The sequence below is a fragment of the Aethalodelphis obliquidens genome, unplaced genomic scaffold, assembly GCF_003676395.1.
Source record: "Aethalodelphis obliquidens isolate GAN/ISIS:26980383/991018 unplaced genomic scaffold, ASM367639v1 scaffold39, whole genome shotgun sequence".
In the NCBI taxonomy this organism is placed as follows: Eukaryota; Metazoa; Chordata; class Mammalia; order Artiodactyla; family Delphinidae; genus Aethalodelphis; species Aethalodelphis obliquidens.
This window is the reverse complement of record NW_020837983.1, coordinates 8,831,114-8,850,501: the sequence shown is the minus strand read 5'-3', so window position 1 is coordinate 8,850,501 and position 19,388 is coordinate 8,831,114. Positions and strand designations below refer to the sequence as shown.

General features: G+C 35.8%; 1 protein-coding gene across 2 annotated transcripts in view; it reads left to right on the top strand.

Moving 5' to 3' along the window:
- The window catches only part of STK3 (serine/threonine kinase 3), a 321,732-nt gene that overhangs the window by 178,326 nt on the left and 124,018 nt on the right, over nt 1–19,388 (top strand). For both annotated transcript variants that reach the window (XM_027131492.1, XM_027131491.1), the window contains 2 exons: nt 9,001–9,138; nt 18,801–18,926. In XM_027131492.1, coding sequence (XP_026987293.1) covers nt 9,001–9,138; nt 18,801–18,926 — 264 coding nt within the window. The remainder of the gene's footprint in view (nt 1–9,000; nt 9,139–18,800; nt 18,927–19,388) is intronic.

Below are 19,388 nucleotides of genomic sequence, written 5' to 3'. Positions count from 1 at the left end.
GAATGAGTGTGTAACTAACAGGAGTCCACGTTAAAATGTGGAAGGTGCTGCAGTTGAGGTATGTGGTATGATAATACTTTGCCTTATATGTTATGTTCTAGCACAGTGGTTCTCAGTGTTGGCTGCACATTAGAATTACTCGGGAGACAAAAAATACTGTGCCTGGTTCTCACCTCAGATCGGATTAAATCAGAATCTATTATGAGTGAAGCTAAGTTCTACAGGTTTTGAACTTCTTTTGATAGACTTGATTAGTTTAAGTGTTTCTTTGTTTTTGTTTTTTTCCTTTAAGGGCCAGTAAGATGCTTCAGGTTCATCTTGTAATTTTCCTGCCCCACACGTGGAACAAGTCAGTTTCCGTCATAGACACCGTGGTATTTCAGACCTCACACCTTAGAACATGCAGTTCTCTTTTCTGTGCCTCATTAACTCATTCATTCTTTAGGACTCAGCATCTCATTTTTCTCTGAACATCAATTTGAGCTAAGTCATTTTATAATGCCCATTGTTCCCATCTATTTTAGCACTTACACTATTTTATTGCAATGATCTGGTATGCATTTTCCTACCCCATTAGATTCTAAGCTTCTTGAATAAATTCTAATATTGTAGGTTTGGGGGTATATATATATATTTTTGTGTGTGTGTGTGTGCGCGTGTGTGTGTGGTATGCGGGCCTCTCACTGTTGTGGCCTCTCCCGTTGCGGAGCACAGGCTCCGGATGCGCAGGCTCAGCGGCCATGGCTCACGGGCGCAGCCACTCCGCGGCATATGGGATCTTCCCGGACCGGGGCACGAACCCGCGTCCCCTGCATCGGCAGACGGACTCTCAACCACTGCGCCACCAGGGAAGCCCGGTTTGGGTATATTTTATGTCCTTATAAAAGTTAATTGAGCTGATCGCACACAGGAATTCCAACTTGGGAGATCTGAGAGAGGGTGGAATTATAAAGTTCCTTAAGTTTTGGCCCCTGTTCACTTTTGATTTCTTCTGTAGCCATGTTTTATGGATATTTTTGAATTATATTAAAGGAATATTATATTTCAACCTTGAAAGACAATTAAGATTGAACTGGAAGCAGTCAGAGGTATTGGAATTTAAATTGTGCTTCTGTGAGAGGTGGTTGTAGAGGCAGACTGAAATAGGTGATAACTTAAGCAGTGGTTTTAAATGAAGCCTTTGTTCAGTTATAATTATAATATTTAAAAGTTGAATATATAGTGGCCTTTATAATAAAACATTTTAAAGGAATCTTATGCAGTCTTGTAGACAGTGAATTGATATTTTGAATTTTCGAGATTCTGTACCATCTTTCAATGTTTATTGCTGTGTACTTGTCATTTTTATGTGAAGGCAATCATTATGTACTGTTGTTTTATTTTCTTATTTTGACTTTTCTTTTTTTTATTGTGAATATCTTTCCATTTTATTCTTTTTTCTTTTCCATTATGGTTTATTAAGGATAGTGAATATAGTTCCCTATGCTATATAGTAGGACCTTGTTTATAAATCCTATATATACTAGTTTGCATTTGCTAATCCCAAACTTCCAGTCCATCCTTCCCTCACCCCCCATCCCCCTTGGCAACCACAAGTCTATTCTCTATGTCTGTGAGTCTGTTTGTGTTTTGTGGATAAGTTCATTTCTGTCATATTTTAGATTCCACATATAAGTGATATCATACGGTATTTGTCTTTCTCTTTCTGACTTGACTTAGTATGATAATCTCTAGGTCCATCCATTTTGCTGCAAATGGCATTATTTCATTTTTTATGGCTGAGTAGTATTCCATATTGTGTATATGTGTGTGTGTGTGTGTGTGTGTGTGTATCACGTCTTCTTTATCCATTTATCTGTCAATGGACGTTTAGGTTGCATCCATATCTTGGCTATTGTAAATTCACTTTTCTTTTAATAGTACATTTCTTTGTGGTTTTGTAATTTATGCGTTTTCCATTTTAATGGCAATATGTTACCCCATTTTGTTGATATATAGTAATTTACTTAGCCATTTCTTAATTGTTTGGTATTTTTTATTTGCATCTTACCACAATTACAGAAAGTGAACTATAATCGTTTTTATATAGATAGCTTTACATTTTCTTTTCTGGAGACTGAATATGTGTTACAGAGCCTTTACCTTTTAATAGAATTATCTGTGGCAGAAATTTAATAGAAACATGGAGATAGTGTGAAGTAGGTAAGGAGCCAGATAGATCTGATTTCTAGTTTTGACAGCTACTTTACTAGCTGTGTGATCTTGAATAAACTAGTTAAGTGACCCTCAGTGGTAGAATAGGATTAATAAAGCTAACATTATTGTGCATTTATAATGTGACAGGTGCTATTCTAAGTATTTTACATGTGTTAACCCATTTAAACTTCAGGTCAGCTCTGTGAGGTATTTCTTATTGTTCTATTATTATTATTCCCATTTTTAAAATGTGGAAACAGGCTTAGAGAAGTAAAAGAGGTCAGATGGCTACTTATAATGGTGGTGTTATGGTAGCCAAGTGCCATCTAGAGCTGGCTCAGACCTCTAGAGTTGGTTCTCTTATTCACCCTGGACTGCCAGGGCACCAGCTACATCCCTTCCCATAATTTGGGTCCTAGGCAGGCAAATTGGCCTTTATGGGCCAGATTAATGATTACTGAAATTCCTGCAACTGGAGCTGGAGTGAATTGTGAGGTCATGCTGGCAATACTTTAACCCCGGGCTTACTGTAGAAACTGCACCCTAAGAGCAAGGGTCACTCTAGACTTTCATATTGTCTTCAAACCTCTGTCTATTTAAAGTTGCTTTTAAGGGAGTGGTGATAAAAACTTAGATTTCTATTTTTATATTAACATCTAGTAGGCCTTTTTTATCCTTCACTGTCCTCTTTCACCTCCATCTTCTTTTTAACCAACAATTGAATACTTGTCTAGCTAGGATTTAACTCCTAGATTGCTAGGCAGTTATAGAGTGCCAGAGTCTTTTAGACCCAAAAAGGAATCTGAAAAGTATCTAGTTCAACCACCTCACTTATATGAAAAAACTGAGACCACACAGTCAGAGGGTGATTTAGAACTCAAGCCTATGTTTCTGACCTAAGTCCAGCGTAGGGTTCATTCCATTGTACTGTTCACTACCTTATTTGTAATAATAGTCTTTTAAAAATATTATTACTATGTATCCTTTCTAGGAATGATATACTTTGACTTAGTAGCTTGCTACCTCTATATTATGTTCACTATCAGGAAACAGCTATATTTGTTTTTAGTTCTTTGCAGTTTTATAAAGTGCTCTCTCATCCTTTATCTCATTTGTTTGTTATGAAGATAACCTTTTGCTCATGTACCTGAGGTTCTTGAATAGTGGCACAGGTTCCTTTGTTATCCTAGCATGTCCATTGCTTCTGTACATTCACAAATCCAGCTACCTTCAGATATATGTGTTGACTCACTCTATTGAGATTATAAAGTTCAGGCTTTGTCGTTTCTCAGCTCCAGCTCTTTTCATATCTTCTGGGTGCTCCTGAAGTCTAAGGCATGAAATTCCAGGAATGATGATAATTCGTTATTTTGAGGGGCTCATATTTCTTGGCTTCTTAAGACTGCTTGTGATCAGGGAAGTTCTTTTTAAAACTTAATCAGAGGTTCAATATATAGTTAAGCAACACATTGTGTAGAAACAAACACAAAGATAATCATATCATTTATTGTACTAACATTCTTCAATCAAAACCGTGTTAGAGATAAGATAAATTTTATGGCTGTAATGTGTGTCCATGTGATTTGGTTGGTGTCAAGGAAGGGCGTGAATTGTTAGTTTAAGGCTAGACACCGAATGCCAAAACTTTCTACAGCAGGGGCCTATTACCTAATCAACTCATACAAAGCCTGGAGATTCTCAAGAGAATCCTCTCTGCTTCATGATTAGGTTAAATTAGTTGAACAAAGTAAAGCCTGTGAGAAAAATCTGTCAGTTTGTTACTGATTATCTAACCTTAAAAAAAAAATAAAAGGAAATAAAAGGTATAGTGGTTTTCCTGGAGATTTTTAGAGTCTCTATATTTTGGTAGACCGTATATTAAGACTTATTTGTTTGAACTGTGTGCAGTTCAGTATTTGTTTGGGAATAGAATGTGAACATTTTAGGATCACTTTATGATAGTACTGGGTAAATAAGCATTAGAGTTAAGCTTTTTATCCTTGGGTTTCTAATAGCTACTGCTAAGGTGAGCCTTATATGTTAAGATTATCTGAAGATAAGACTGCAAGTCATTGGCTCAAAGTTCAAAGGAGAGCATTAGCTTCAAGGTCATAAACCACTGAGTTGTTATCCATCAATTTAACAGAAGTGCAGATGAACAACATTTACCTAGACAATCTCGTATCATTTACCTGCAGTTTGAGGTCAGTCTGTATAGGGGCTTATGTAGGTGCTTTGAACTATTTTGCAGAGATGAGAGTTCAAATTTACTTTTATTCTTTAATTTGAGGCAGAAGGTGTTTTTGTGTGCCTTTTGCCACAGCTGATATTAACCCCATTTTGCCCATCCTTAAAGCCGGATTATGTTCTGTTTCAACTATGGAGCTGAGCTTAATTAGGTTATTTGGAGAAGAATTTTATTTTCTAGCACTCCATATTTTGCTGTTTGTTTCATATGTGTTAGTCCTCCTTGCCTCCCTCCTCCCCCGCCCACCCCCACCCCCCGTTTGACTGTGAGCTTTGTGGACCCAAGATATGTGTCTTATTTTAGAATCTGTAACACAAAGTTATATGTAATGGGGACCATCAGCTAAAGTAGATAATTGAGCCAGGCTAGATGGGGCCCATGTAGAAGGGAGAGCATACATCAATAGGCCTCTTCTTATCAGCTTGATTCCAGCAGATTTTTTTTTTTTTACATCTTTATTGGAGTATGATTGCTTTACAATGGTGTGTTAGTTTCTGCTTTATAACAAAGTGAATCAGTTATACATATACATATGTTCCCATATCTCTTCCCTCTTGCGTCTCCCTCCCTCCCACCCTCCCTATCCCACCCCTCTAGGTGGTCACAAAGCACGAGCTGATCTCCCATTCCAGCAGATTTTTACCTTGTGGGAGTATGAGCTAGATGTTGCCTGAACAAAAGGTATCCACTGATGCTATCTAGCTTGTGGCCTATCAGTTTGCTGTTTCTTTAATAGAACCTAGGAACACACAGAAAATACTTGGTACATACTTGTATTTTGGTAGATGCTTATTGTGTCATAAAACTGGCTACACTGCTTTTGAAGGACTACCTTAGGTGTCATACGTGTAATATGATGTAAGATGTATACGAATGTTCTATTAAAGGATTTTCTCTTTTTCAAAGAAGATGAGTACACTAATAAAGAGATTAACTCTTACCCTAGAATCAGCAGATTTGGATATTGAATATTCATTGCTTTGTCCACAGAAGATCCTTTGGCTCACTTTCCAAGTTAGAAACCAGTGATAACACATTGTAGTAAACTGCTGCATATTCTGAGGGCTCTCAAAAGAATGATGTAGTAAACTGTTAGAATACCTGAATGCTGTGCAATTAATGTGTCTATTTTTTATTCTTGAATTCCGGAGTAAGCTTTTGTTTTTCCTTTTCTCTAGCCCCCCAAACAATGTTGTTAGCATGTACTCTCGGTTCGTCTTTTGTAGTGTCTCATACCTTATTTCTTCTGTTTCATTCCTGTAGATACCATCCTAGTTTAAACTTTTTATTGCTCATCCTGGGACATCTACACTAGCCCCTAAGTGCCTTTTCTATTCCATATTTAGAGTAGCTCCAGGTTTGTTTGTTTTTTGTTAATCCTTTTCTTAGGTCATAAACTCTGATTAAAGGCAAAAACATAAGACACACACATGCACACACACACACCAGAAAAAAAGACTTCTTTCAGTTGTGCACTTTCTTGATGACCAAACTCCATATCGTTCATTCCCCCTTCTAATCTTATAATTTCTTAGTCCCTTATAAGATAGTCAGCTCGTTCTCTGCTCCTCCCAATAGCTTTATTTCACTCTCTCTCTTTTCCTTATGCTATTTCTTCTAAGGGGAATGACCTCTCTCCTTGATGCCTTATATCATTTCTTTTATTATTGTACTATTCTTTAAATCTTTTACTGTTCTTTCATTACCAGACTAGGTTAGAAGTTTCTAAAGGTTAATGACTATATTTCCTGCTGCATCTTTGAACTCCATATAATGTCTAATACCATGCTTTGTGTGTAGCAGGCATTCAACTAATATTCCTGAACTTGATTACTGCTTTATATTTTCCCTCCTTCATTTTTTTTATTGTGGTAAAATATACAAAACATAAAATTAACCCTTTTAACCATTTTTTAGATATACAGTTCCATAAAATCAAGTACATTCTCATTGCCATACAACCATCACCAACCATCCCTCTCCAGAGCCTTTTCATCTTCCCCAGCTGAAATTCTGTGCCTGTTGAATGCTAACTCCCCACTTCCCCCTTTCTCACAATCCCTGGCAACCACCATTCTACTCTCTGTCTCTATGAACTTGACTACTCTAGGAACCTCACCATAAGAAGAATCATGCAATATTTGTCCTTGTGCAACTGGCTTATTTCAGTCAGCATGAAGTCTTCAAGTTTATGCTATAGCATGTGTCAAATTTTTCTTCCTTTTTAAGGTTTAATAATATTCCATTGTATGTGTATATACAATATAAACACCACATTTTGTTCAGCCCTTCCGTCTGTCGTGGGTTGCCCCTTTACTTTGTTGATAATATCCTTTGATGCCTGAAACTGTTAAATTTTGATGAAGCCCAATTTATTTTTTCTTTTGTTGCCTTGATTTTTGGTGTCATATCCAAGAAATCATTACCATATTCAGTGTCATGAAGCTTTCCCCCTATGTTTTCTTCTAAGGGTTTTATAGTTTTAGCTCTTACTGTTAGGTTGTTGATTTTAGTTAATTTTTGTATATGGTGTAAGTAAGAGTCCAAATTCATTTTTATTGTATGTGAATATATCTAGTCTTCCCAGCACCATATGTTGAAAAGACTGTATTTTCTCCACTGAATAGTCTTTCCCTCATTCGTATTTCATTGAATGAGCTTCAACTTTAGTGTCACTGCTGTGACTATAATAGGTTTTAAGATCTTTCCTGTCACTGTCTTGTCTTAAAGGCTTAAAACTTGCTTATGCTTTCTTCACTTGGAAGTAAAAGAGGAGGGCCAGGGAAGATGTATACATTGAAAACAGAACCATCATCTCTCATCTCTCTGTCCTCTTATTAACTGCTTGTTTAGTTAGAGTAACCCTCTTTGTTCTGTACCTCACCTTCCTGAAACATAGTAGAAACATTAGAATACTTTGCTAGTCTGAAATTTTAAGTCACTTAGCCTTTCTGGACTTTTGATTCCTTTTCTGTTAAATGAGAAGATTGAGCTAAATGATCTCTCATGTGTCTTTTGCTATAAAAATTCTGTGATACTTGTGAATGGCTTTTAAACAGTTAGTAAAAATGCAGTGGAGAGTAGAACAGTTTTATTATACCAAAGGAATACATTAAACTTGGTATCCCCAAGAATATATTATCTTTATTACTTTGTCTACAGTTTTGGTATTTTCTCCATATACGAACAGAAGTTTTAAACATAGCTATGATGAGTTTCTTTCAATGGTAAAACATTTAGTTTCTAAGTATTTCTGTGGTTTGTAGTATTGCCGTCTTTATTTTCTTTATGCATTAAGGAGAAGGGACATAAGTTCAGGTACATGAAATTTGCATGAAGAAAGAGGACCAGCAACCAGGTGAAAAACTGAGCTAGCACAGAGACAGACACCTCTCTTCTGGAAAGTCAGAGAATACTAAAGTCTAGAAAGGGGTTTTTTGGATGCTTCACCCCTGGATACATCTTTGAGAGGCCCATGTCTGTATACTGTATATGCATATATTAATTGATTGCCAAAAAGCCATTTTTTTCCTCATGTCACCTGTAGTGTTGATTGTGTAATTAAACTTACCTATTAAACTACAGTTAGTTATAATATGATTGAGTTCATTTTACTTTATAAAATTTTTGTCATTGCTGTTTGTCTCTTGTCTTTTTATAACATTATGTGGAAATGAAAATGATGGTAGCTAATATTTGTTGAGTGCATGATACATTTGTTTTAACTTTATTATTGTTTTCATATCTTTTCAAAGAAAATGATATTTTAGTGATGGTATTTTATCAGGAACTATTCTAGAGCCCAGGAGAGAAGTTAATTCATTACATACAGTGATTTCCTAACAACATTAAGGATTAATTCTCTCGGTCAAAAAAAGGTGACTGGGTAGCTATGAAGACAAGATGACACAGAAACTTTGTAAAGTTTTTGAATTTTGAACTCTCTGAATGTATTATCATTAGTACTGTTATTAATACCAAATTAAATCATTAGTGATAAAGTGATATATTACCTTTAAAACTTCTCATTCGGAATCCTGACTCATATATTTAGAAAGAGAAATAAAAGTCTTGCCTCTGTCAAGTATTATTTCAAATCACAGCAGTAATTATATTTATACTTAAGTATTCTGGATTGCAGAAGCAAGCTAGACTGCTGCTAGGCATTCTGAACAGCAGTACTAAAAACCTGAAATGGGAAGCAAATCTGGCATGCAATAGCAAAATTGGGGGATATATCTGTTTAACCAGAGAATGTCCTTAGTTTGGTAAAAGGGTTAGAAATACAGTCTACTTTGGAGACTGATTAAAAATGATAAAATAAAGAATGATGTGCTCAATGAGCTACAACTCAAATAGAGGAAATTTAATGGGAAGTGATTACATTAGTAGCAGATGGGCTTGCTTCCTGAATTGCAATTTTACTGGAAATGCTAGAACAGCTTAAATTTGTTTTTCACATTTAGAGTCCGATAAAAAGATAGATAAAGAGATTTGTTTATTTGGTGTGTTATTGTGATTCTTACCGTGTCTTTTGGATACTTCATTTTTACCAGGCTATTTTTATGATTCCCACAAACCCACCACCAACATTCAGGAAGCCAGAACTTTGGTCTGATGATTTCACCGATTTTGTTAAAAAGTGCCTAGTGAAGAATCCTGAGCAGAGAGCTACTGCAACACAACTTTTACAGGTCAGTGCTTGTGTCTCTAAGGGGAGAATATTTTCTTTACACCTTTTAGCTTTCTGACATTGACCAGAATTGAGTTTCATTAACTGATTTATTTATTTATTTTTTCATTAACTGATTTCTAAAGATGAAAACCTCCCAAGAAATATGGATTGATTTAGAGAGAGACCTACAGACACACACACCATTCTTCTCCTGTATGTTCTTTTTCTCTCATTTTTTTTTTTGTTTTCCAAGTTCAATCTTCTCTCCGCCCCCCTTTTTAATTTTTGTTGTCAATTCTTTCCTCCTAAAGTTGTGTTAAAACTAAACTTCCATAGGGTTCTCATTTCAGATATGAGTTCTCGTTTCCATTATTACTGTTTCTTATGTTTTTCTTCCTGATGTATTATTCCTTGACCCAGCATTTCTTCTTTGACTTTTTGCTCCATTAGATACATAAATGCAAGATTCCTGAACTCCTTGTGAAGATCACATGTTATAAATACTGGTTACAAGATGACTTAAATGAAGAGTGTCAGTGTCCCTGTACAACTTGACTTTGTATCCAGAGTGTCAGGAGGTTTTTTTTTTAATCTGCTTTGACATTAAATGCAAATAGAAATAATTTAATACTTTTAATAAGTATTTGTGAGTCTTTACTTTCCCAGCAGAACTGGCTTAGACCTCTAAGCTATGATAAGTGTACATGTTAACAAAACTTGATATTTGGAAAATAATTCTTTTTGTTAAGTGACAAAAGGATTAAAAACATAGTTATAAAAAGTGATTTTTCCAAGGTACCGTTTTTAAAAAAGGTATTGTTGAGGGATATAAGAAGCAGGCTCTTAAATGTAAGGTTTATTGTTATGAAAATTTAACTTAATTTCCATGGAAGGCGATTTAGCAATATCTGTCTAGAATAAAGCACCATATATTCTTTGACCCAACAATTACTTTTCTAGAAATTTACTCTACAGAGAAATGTAACCATGTATGAAATAACATATGTGTAAAAGTCTTCATAAAACAATGTAACGGCAAAAGATTGGAAACAACATAAATATAAACAAGCAACTTGAGGTCCATCGAGGGGAGTGATTGGCAAAATACACACGTCTACACACACATATATGTATATATACATATGTCAATGCTTATCGTGGAGTAGCTCTAGAAAAATAAGCAAGAAACTGCCTCCAGAGAAGGTAACTATATGGCTGACAGGAGTGGGATGGAGACTTACTTTTTGCTGAAGGCTCTCTTTGAGCCTTTTGGGTTTTGTGTTATGTGCACATATTACTTTACAAAAGTTACTTAGTTGAAACATTTATTTTGAAATATTGTCCGCACTTCAAAGGAATTTTAAACACATAAATCAAGGATGTATTGCTTTTGTTATTGTATTGACTGTCTAAATTATTCAGCCCTAAAGAAGTCAAGAAAGAAGCAGGGAGGGGAAATAACAGAAAAAGTGGGACAAATAGTACAAAATCTGATGATGATGAAGTAAATCCAAATGTATCTGATTTCTGGTTTTTGGATAATTTAACCAATATTTCTTTCTAGTCTTTCTTCCATAATCTTTTCTAATCTTTTTAAAGAAATTCTGTGTTTAGCCTAGAGTTTTTAGGGTGGAAAAGCATTTAAGAACTATTCTAGTAAAATTTCCTAATTTTGTTTATGAGAGTACCGAAGCCCAGAAAGGTTCAATAATTCACTGAAGGTCACACAGTGATTAAGGGATTCTTCTAGGTTTATCCCACTTGTCCTCCAGCCCCACTTGTCACCGTTTCTCCATTCTGCTTTTTACCCAGGAAGTTGACCTGTATGAACTACATTAGCAAGCTCTGTTACCCTCTGGCTTCTAGTTGGGTTTGGCCCAAGTATTTTTCTTTATAATAAGGGCAAACAATGCAACTGGTTTTGTATAGTGCTTATGAGCGAATAATTGTTTTCTTGATTTTTAAAAACTTTTTCTGTTGTGCTGTTGTTGACCATGGAGGCCCTCTGTTATAATGTGGTATCCTCGTCTGGCCTCTTAATTGACCTCTTTCTTGACCTCCCCTTTTTTCCCTTTATAAATACTGAAATAATAGACTTGTAGTTCCTTATACAAATCATGCTTTTTCAATCCTCTATACCTTTTTTCATGGTGTTTCTCCCACCCCCCACTTGCTAGTTTAAAGACTGCCTTTACCAACAGGCTTCTTTTTACTCATTGTCTCACTGTTTCTAATTCAAATTAGGTACTCCTCCAGAAAGCCTTGCCTTCATCTTTGTTCAGGCTAGTTGTTCCTCTGTGTTCCCATAAGCACCCTGTGCATATCATTTACCATGTTAGAATCAAATAACTTGTTTCTGTGTCTTTGTCCTAGATTGTAACTAATTCAGGGTCAGGGGCTATATGCCTTTTGGAAGGGGATTACTTTTGCACTCCTGGTACCTAGTGCTTAATACATGTGTATTGAATTCAATATGTGTTTATTTAAGATAACAAACTTCTGATTTTAAAAGCTTTTTAGATAGGATTATTATCTGTTGTCTCATTAGTGTCTCATTAGATGCCTTAGAGTTTTATTTTGCTGGATGTCTGGAAGCCATTCTGGCTCTTAAAGGACTTTCACATGTGTCTTATATAAGTTAAATTATATTTTAACTTTAAGAATACAGTCTTATTACCAAGTTTTAATGGACATTTGGCTATAATCTACATGTATAGATTTTACTATATTGATTTCTAGACTTTGACAAACAGTTTCTAAAGAGGAATTTGTGCTGAATTTTTTATAGTGGTTTATTTTCTGACATAAGATAGATAATTGTGTAAGTTTAAAAGAATTGTAGGCTGAGACTGAAAGGATCCTTTGAGATTATTGAGTTGAACTCTTAGTAGTTTTTGAAAGATGAGGATATTGAATCCCCAGGGACAAGGTTCAAGTTCAGCCTAGTGCCACTAGAGCTCCTGATCTGGAAATGTTCCTTGTACCTTCTGGTGGGTAGCCTAAAACCTGAGAGTCAGCTCTTGCCCTAGTCTGGCCTTCTAGAAGAATGAGATCTGCCATTATTCGAATTAACCCATGGGCTTTGCTGGAACAGCTGGTGTCATGGGTCACTCTGTGAACTCCCATGGCATGTGACTTATTCTTCATTTTACCAGATCAAGTGAGGAGTAGAAACTTTATCTATCTCACTGTCCTTCCCATTTATAATATAATTATCTTTAATACTTCCTCTTCATAATTGAGATCCATATCAAAGTGTTATAGTATTTGTTTTAACCTTTAAACCAGGGGTCCCCAACCCCCAGGCTGCAGACCAGTACTGGTCCGTGGCCTGTTAGGAACCGGGCTGCAAAGCAGGAGGTGAGTGGCGGGCGAGTGAGCGAAGCTTCATCTGCCTCTCCCCATCGCTCCCCATCGCTCCCCATCGCTCCCCATCACTCCCCATCGCTCCCCATCGCTCACATTACCGCCTGAGCCATCCCCGCCACCCATAGAAAAATTGTCTTCCATGAAACCGGTCCCTGGTGCCAAAAAGGTTGGGGACTGCTGCTTTAAACGATCGAGAAAACTCAAGAGAATAAGGGAAATCTATTATATTGTGTTTAACCCATTTTTGCTCTTTCCAGTTTTCTTTCTTCTAATGTTCCAAAGTTCCTTCTTTTGTTACTTTCTTTTTGTTTTAGCCATTCATTTAGGGTAGGTCTGTGGTAACAAATTCTCTTAGTTTTCCTTCATCTGAGAATGTCTTATTTCCGCTTCATTCCTGAAGGATATTTTCACCGGCTATAGAATTATTCATTGACAGTTCTTTCAGTACTTGGAAACTGTTGTGCCACTGTCTTGTGACATCCATGGTTTCTTATGCGAAATCTACAGCCATTTGAATTGTTTTACCCCTTGATCATTTCAAGATGAAATGATCTTTGTCTTTATTTTCAGAAGTTTAATTATGATGTGCCTTGGTATGGCTTTCTTTGCGTTTATACTTTAGTTTAGAATTTGTTCAGCTTCTTGAATCTGTGGGTTTATATCTCTTGCCAATTTTGGGAAGTTTCCAGTCATTATTTTTTCAAACACTTTTCAGCCCTACCCTCTTCTGTCTTTCTAGGACTCCACTGACACAAATGTTAGATTTTTTTAGTCCCACAGATTCCTGAGGTTCTGTTCATTTATCTTCCAGTTTAGTTTCTCTCTGTTGTTCATATTGTGTAATTTCTACTGTTGCATATTTTGATTCACTGAATCTTCCCTCTGTCCTCATTCTGCTGTTGAGCTAGCCCATCCATCAGGTTTTCATTTTTGTTATTATATATTTTAGTTCTAAAATTTTCATTTGTTTCTTTTTTATATCTTCTAATTCTTTGCTGAGACTTTCTAATTTTTCATGTGTTTACAAGCATGTTTGTAATTGCTAATTGAGGATTTTTATGATGACTGCTTTAAAATCCTTGCTGGATAATTCTGATATCCATGTCATCTTGATGTTGGTATCTATTGATTGTATTTTCCCATTTAAGTTGAGATTCTCCTGCTTCTCGTCATGATGAGTGATTTTCATTTGAAACCTGGGCATTTTGGGTATTATGAGACTCTAGATCTTACTTAAATTTTCTGTAATAAGTGGAGTCCTCTAACACGGCTTCAGTGGGGTAGAGGGGCACCACCTCATTTCTGGCAGGTAGCATTAGAAGTCCAGGTCCCCAGCTTGGTCTCCTTTGACATGTAGGGTGGGGGAGGGGTTCCTTATTACCACTGTACAGGGGTGGGAACTCAGGTTCCCTCAGTGGCCTCTTCTGGCACTGCAGGGCCTCAGTATAGCTGGGTGGTGATGAAAGTTCTGATTCTCCACTAGGCCTCCTCTGATCCCACTCTAGCAGAGAGGGAGGTGGGGTTTCTTTACTACTGCCTGGTAGCAGTATAAGTCCAGGCTTTCTTGTGATCTCCACCGACACTCCCCACTGGGGGTGGGGAGTGATTTTTATACTGCCTGGTATAGATGAATGCCCTAGCTTAACATCTGGTTTTCTCTGATACCCCTGCAGTGAAAGGATTGGACAGCCTCCAGAAGGTAGAAGTCTAGGTTCCCCACCCAGCCTTTGCTGGTTGGGGTGGGGCATGTGCTTTCTCTCTGGTGTTTGGGTGGAGTAGAATGGTGATTGTCTAAAAGAGAAGGTGGCACACTGGCTAGCTGTCCCTTTCCTGATACTTTGGCTCAAGAGAGCAGGCCTTTGTAGGAGCTTTTTTAGTTTGTATCCATTGGTGTTTCTAGGTTGCTGGCTTCTCCAATAACCAGGCTGGGATAAATGAGGTAAAAAAAAAGCCCATGGACTCACAGCTGTGTCTTTCCTTTAGTCCTCTGGTCCCTAGTTAATCTGCCACCTTTCAGTGTCTTCCTGTGTTTGTTTTATCGTCCAGGGTTTTAGCTATACTTTAATGGAGAGGTATAGGGGAAAGTATGACTGCTCAATCTGTCCACAAGCAGAAGTCTGTCTTCAGTTCACTTTAAACTCTTGTTCTCTCACCTTTTATGAAGAAATAATTTATTTGAATTCTTTCAGTTCGGAAATTGATCATTCAGAACATGAACAAAATTTAAGAGGAAATGGTTCAAATTTTAAAAGAATAAATCTTCAAACAGCCCTACTTTTTAAAATACATGACCAAGAATGTGATAGGTTGATTTTGGGTATTCTTTGTCTTAGCATTAGTTCAGGTGGTTTAAGAATTCTTGCCCTTTTTTAGTTTATATTTTAGCTTACTCTTTTTTTTTTTTGTCCACGCCACTCGGCTTGTGGGGTCTTAGTTCCCCAACCAGGGATCGAGCCTGAGCCCCTGCAGTGAAAGCGCCAAGTCCTAACCACTGGACCACCAGGGAAATCCTAGGTACATTTAGAAATAGTGAAACTATATTGCCTTTTGGAATTTGGTGTGTTTACCTTTTTTTTTAAATTGATATTCTTTTTAAAACTCTTCATATAATTACCTTCTTGTCTGACATAGATGTTAAATTTTTGGTTCATTTATGTTTTTTTCCCTTCGTTTTATGGCGCTGGATTGAATAAATATTCTCCTATATTACCCTCTAGTTCTTTTATATTTCCATTTTCTTTTGACTTTTAACTTCTTGATCTATCTGGCATTTATTTTGATACTTCTGTGGTAAAGATCTAGTCTAATTCTACCCACCCCACCCCCCCAAAAGAAAAAAGAAACAGCAGGCAATAAGTATTTTTTCCTCACTGATTGGAATTGCTGCCTTCGTAATATGCCAGCTTATTTCGTATGTTATATTCTATTTCCAGTCATTATATTCTGTTTTGTTGTTCTTTCCATTCTTATGCTGGTACCACATGCTTCTCTAGGCATTTAACAAAAAGATGTAACTTCTGTTTATTGATTTTTCTGCTAACTCAGTCTGATTATATTATGCAGATCACTTTATTTACTTTTTACCTGTTTTATTTCTCAGTGACTGAAAAGGAATATTAATACCTCCTATTCTTATTTAGATCAACTTCTTATGTCTCTATTTTTGTTACACATAATGCTGTACTAATATATTGAGTTTATAATATCTTTCTTTGTATTATGTCCCTTATTAATATTATATGACTCTTCCTTCATTCACTATTTTTTCCCTTCAATTCTGCTTTTTTTGATGTTAGTCTTGATATTATTTTATGTTTGACTAATATTTCATTGCCTATCCTTGACTTTTAACCCAAGTTCTTTTTAGTATGCCCCTGCAGAAATATAATTTGGGTTTATTTTATTAAGTATATCTCACATAGAAAGCACGTAGCTGAATTTATCTTATGAACTAAGTGTCTTTTAGTACTTAACTAAAATACTGCTTAATAAATGGAAATTCAACCCATTTATTTACATTGGTTTATAGTAATAATATTCCAGTCACAGTTGCCATGGTTTTTTTGCCACCTCATTTTCTCTGTTTTTTGTTGTTGTTGTTCTGTTCTTTTTTATGTTGCTTTGCATTTTAAAATTTTACTACCAACTACTTTTAAAAAGCCTTTAAAAATATTCTTTAAAAATCTGCCAATGTGTCTGATAAAACTTCTCTTCTTATTATCAAGAATGCTCTAATAGAATGGCCTTGTTCTCAAAGTACCCTTTTAACTTTATTAGCCAGTTCCTCTTTGTTGGTCAGAACCATGCCTGTAGCAGTTATGTAGGGAAAACATGAGTACAAATGAAGTAAGACATACTGAGATTTTGAGATTAGGAATGTTAAGCTCTATAGACTAATGATAGCATAACACTGTTTAGTGAGTTCACAGTGAGCTGCATGAAAGTAAGTTTGCAGTAGACTGGATGTGTACTTTGGCATTTAGCTGCTGCATAGCACAGGGCGATCAGCTCAGTGCTTTGTGATGACCTAGCGGGGTGGGATAGGGAGGGTGGGAGAGGGCTTCAAGAGGGAGGGGATATGGGGATATATGTATATATATAGCTGATTGACTTTGTTATACAGCAGCAACTAACACAACAATGTAAAGCAGTTAAAGATATATTAAAAAAAAAAAACTGTGGCTTGGAGGAATGGCTCATAATTTTTCCTGAGAAGATAAAGTATAATATAATTTGAGATTTCTGTTCCTTAGTGAAGAGGTGCAATTCTACTGGTTCCCAGTTTTTGCTGTGTTGGTCTTCCTTCACTCCTGTTAATATATAGTCACTAAATCCTTCTTAAGAGTTCTTCCATCAGATTCAGTATTTCCTCTTGACTGTGGATTTTTTAATCCAGGTTCTTAATAATTTGCACCTGTGTTGCAGTTTCACCCCATCTTATTTCATTTCTAAACTCTACTGCAAGATTACACTGTCACAGACATTCTTTTCCTTACACCATTCTCTTGTTTATGTACTTAAAGGGATTGTCAAGCAAAATTCAAGTATCTCATTCTGAGTGTTTATCCCTCTTGTCCCACTCTTACCTGTATCTAAACTCACAGGACAGCGTTTCTCTAAGCAGTGTTTCTGTTTTGGCTAGACAGCTCTTCCTATGGTGTTCTAACATACATCCCCTATCTGTGTTTTTTCATATTGTGCATAGTTTTCCTTCTCCCTAAAATGGTCTGATTCTTCTCTGTGAGGCATCTGAGATTACGTCACCTCTTCTTTTACTTTTACATCTCTTAATCATATAGACTGTGCTAAATCATCATTAATGTAACTTGTATGTCACATTGTAATTTTTTTTATGTTTGTCTTTTGTTTCTTATTCCAGATAATAAGTTCCTTAAGGGCAAAGATCATATCTTCAATTAGTATTAATTTTTGTGACCTTTTTACCATTGTTTCTCAGAATTTTTAACAGTAGGACTGGGATTTCTTCCTTCTTGCTCTCCACCATCCCCTAGGGCACTGTCTTTGTCTGTTTCCCAGCGTAGCAGAAAGAGAAGAAATCACAGAAGAGTGCATAGTCTCAGTGTTTTAAGGTCCAGATCAGGGAGTGGAACACAACGCAGGCACTCACACTTCATTGGTGAGAACTTAATCACAACCAACTGAAAGGGAGACTGAGAAATGTAGGATGTAGCTGGGTAGCCATAGGTCCAGCCACAACTGTATTTTGGTGGGTGACTAGGACTCTCCACCACAGGTATGTTGATAGAACTTAATTTATCTGGTGATCAGTTTATAACTGCTATAAAAGAATTTATTAGTTCTTTGTCATCGATGCTAGAATTTCTGTAATCAGGTAAAATTCTTACTCATAGTTTTCCCAAATGGTATGTTCACCATTTTAAAGCCTCTTACAAATGTCTGTAATTTCTTCTTAGCACTAGAATTTTTTTTATCTTTAAGAATATTTTTGTGTTGTATTGATCTTTATGAAAATAACTCAGATGGCTTTCTACTGACATATAATTGTGAAAATTACACTTTGAAGCTGTGTTGCTGCTTCAAAATATGGTTATCTATTCCAAATTATACTTTTAACCATTCCCTCTACTTTCTCTCATGTTACTCCTCTGAATTAAAAAGTCATCAAACACCCAGGTATTTTCTGGTGGTTTCACTTCTGTTTATCAGAATTGTAACAAACTCAGATGTTTTAGCTAGATCAGGGTGGTATAGAAGTGAAGCAGTACTTATTTTCTGAAAAATATTTTTCTCTTATTGCTATTTTCTACTTCTCCCTTGGAAATGATTACATTATTAAAGACATAATAAATAGAAAATATGTAAAAGAAGTAAAATAAATAGTTACCCTCCTTTTGACTACTGATTCTGGCTGTCAGCTTGTTAAGATTAATTAAAATTTGTAACAATACCAAAATCATTTTATTATTATATGTAATTTAATCACCAATCTTTAAAAAAATTTTTTTTTGTCTTTTTTACTACCTAATCTACCTAATCTGTACTTCCTTTGGACAATTATATCTGTAAGGGGAATGTAGTTTTATTAACAGGATTACATTTTTGTGTGTATGCTTTAATGGTTTTTTAAAAACTTGTAAACCTGAAAGTAAAATCTTTATTTCTAAAGCCGTTGAAATATTCTCTGTTCTTAACCTATACATTTAATTCCGGATAAAGGACCAATCATTGAAGCCTATGCTCCTGGTTCACATTTACGTGTTGTTTTAATGTTTTAAAGATGTAATTCAGAGAAACCATTTGAATTTATACCATTGAATTTTACTTTTCTAGCACCCTTTTATCAAGAATGCAAAACCTGTATCAATTTTAAGAGACCTGATCACAGAAGCCATGGAGATCAAAGCTAAAAGACATGAAGAACAGCAGCGAGAATTGGAAGAGGAAGAAGAAAATTCGGTTCGTAATTACCCTAAAAAAGTTGATCTTTTTCTTCTGAGTCGAGAATATCCTATAATTTTGGGTTTTTTCTTTAAATATATCATTAGCACTTTCTGTTTTATTGTACAAGTGAAGTATGTTTGTTCATTAAATCTCAAAATATATTTCGTTTTATTAAATGATGTCTTTTCTGATGTCATAAGAATTAGTGATTAATGGGGAATGTAAGGTTAATATAATAGGCTTATACAGCACCTGGTATCTAGTTGACACTGAGGTGTGTTTGTTGAATAAATATTGTCTTGGATTTGGTCAATTTTATGTTATATCTTCTGGAACTTACTTTTAACTGGTCATCAGTTATGCTGTAGATAGAGTACCACAGTAGAAGATGAGTTACTAGAGAAAGCAGGAGGGACATAAAAGGACCAGCTTATTACATTTACGTTCTATTAGTGCATCAGTGCATTTTAATAAAGT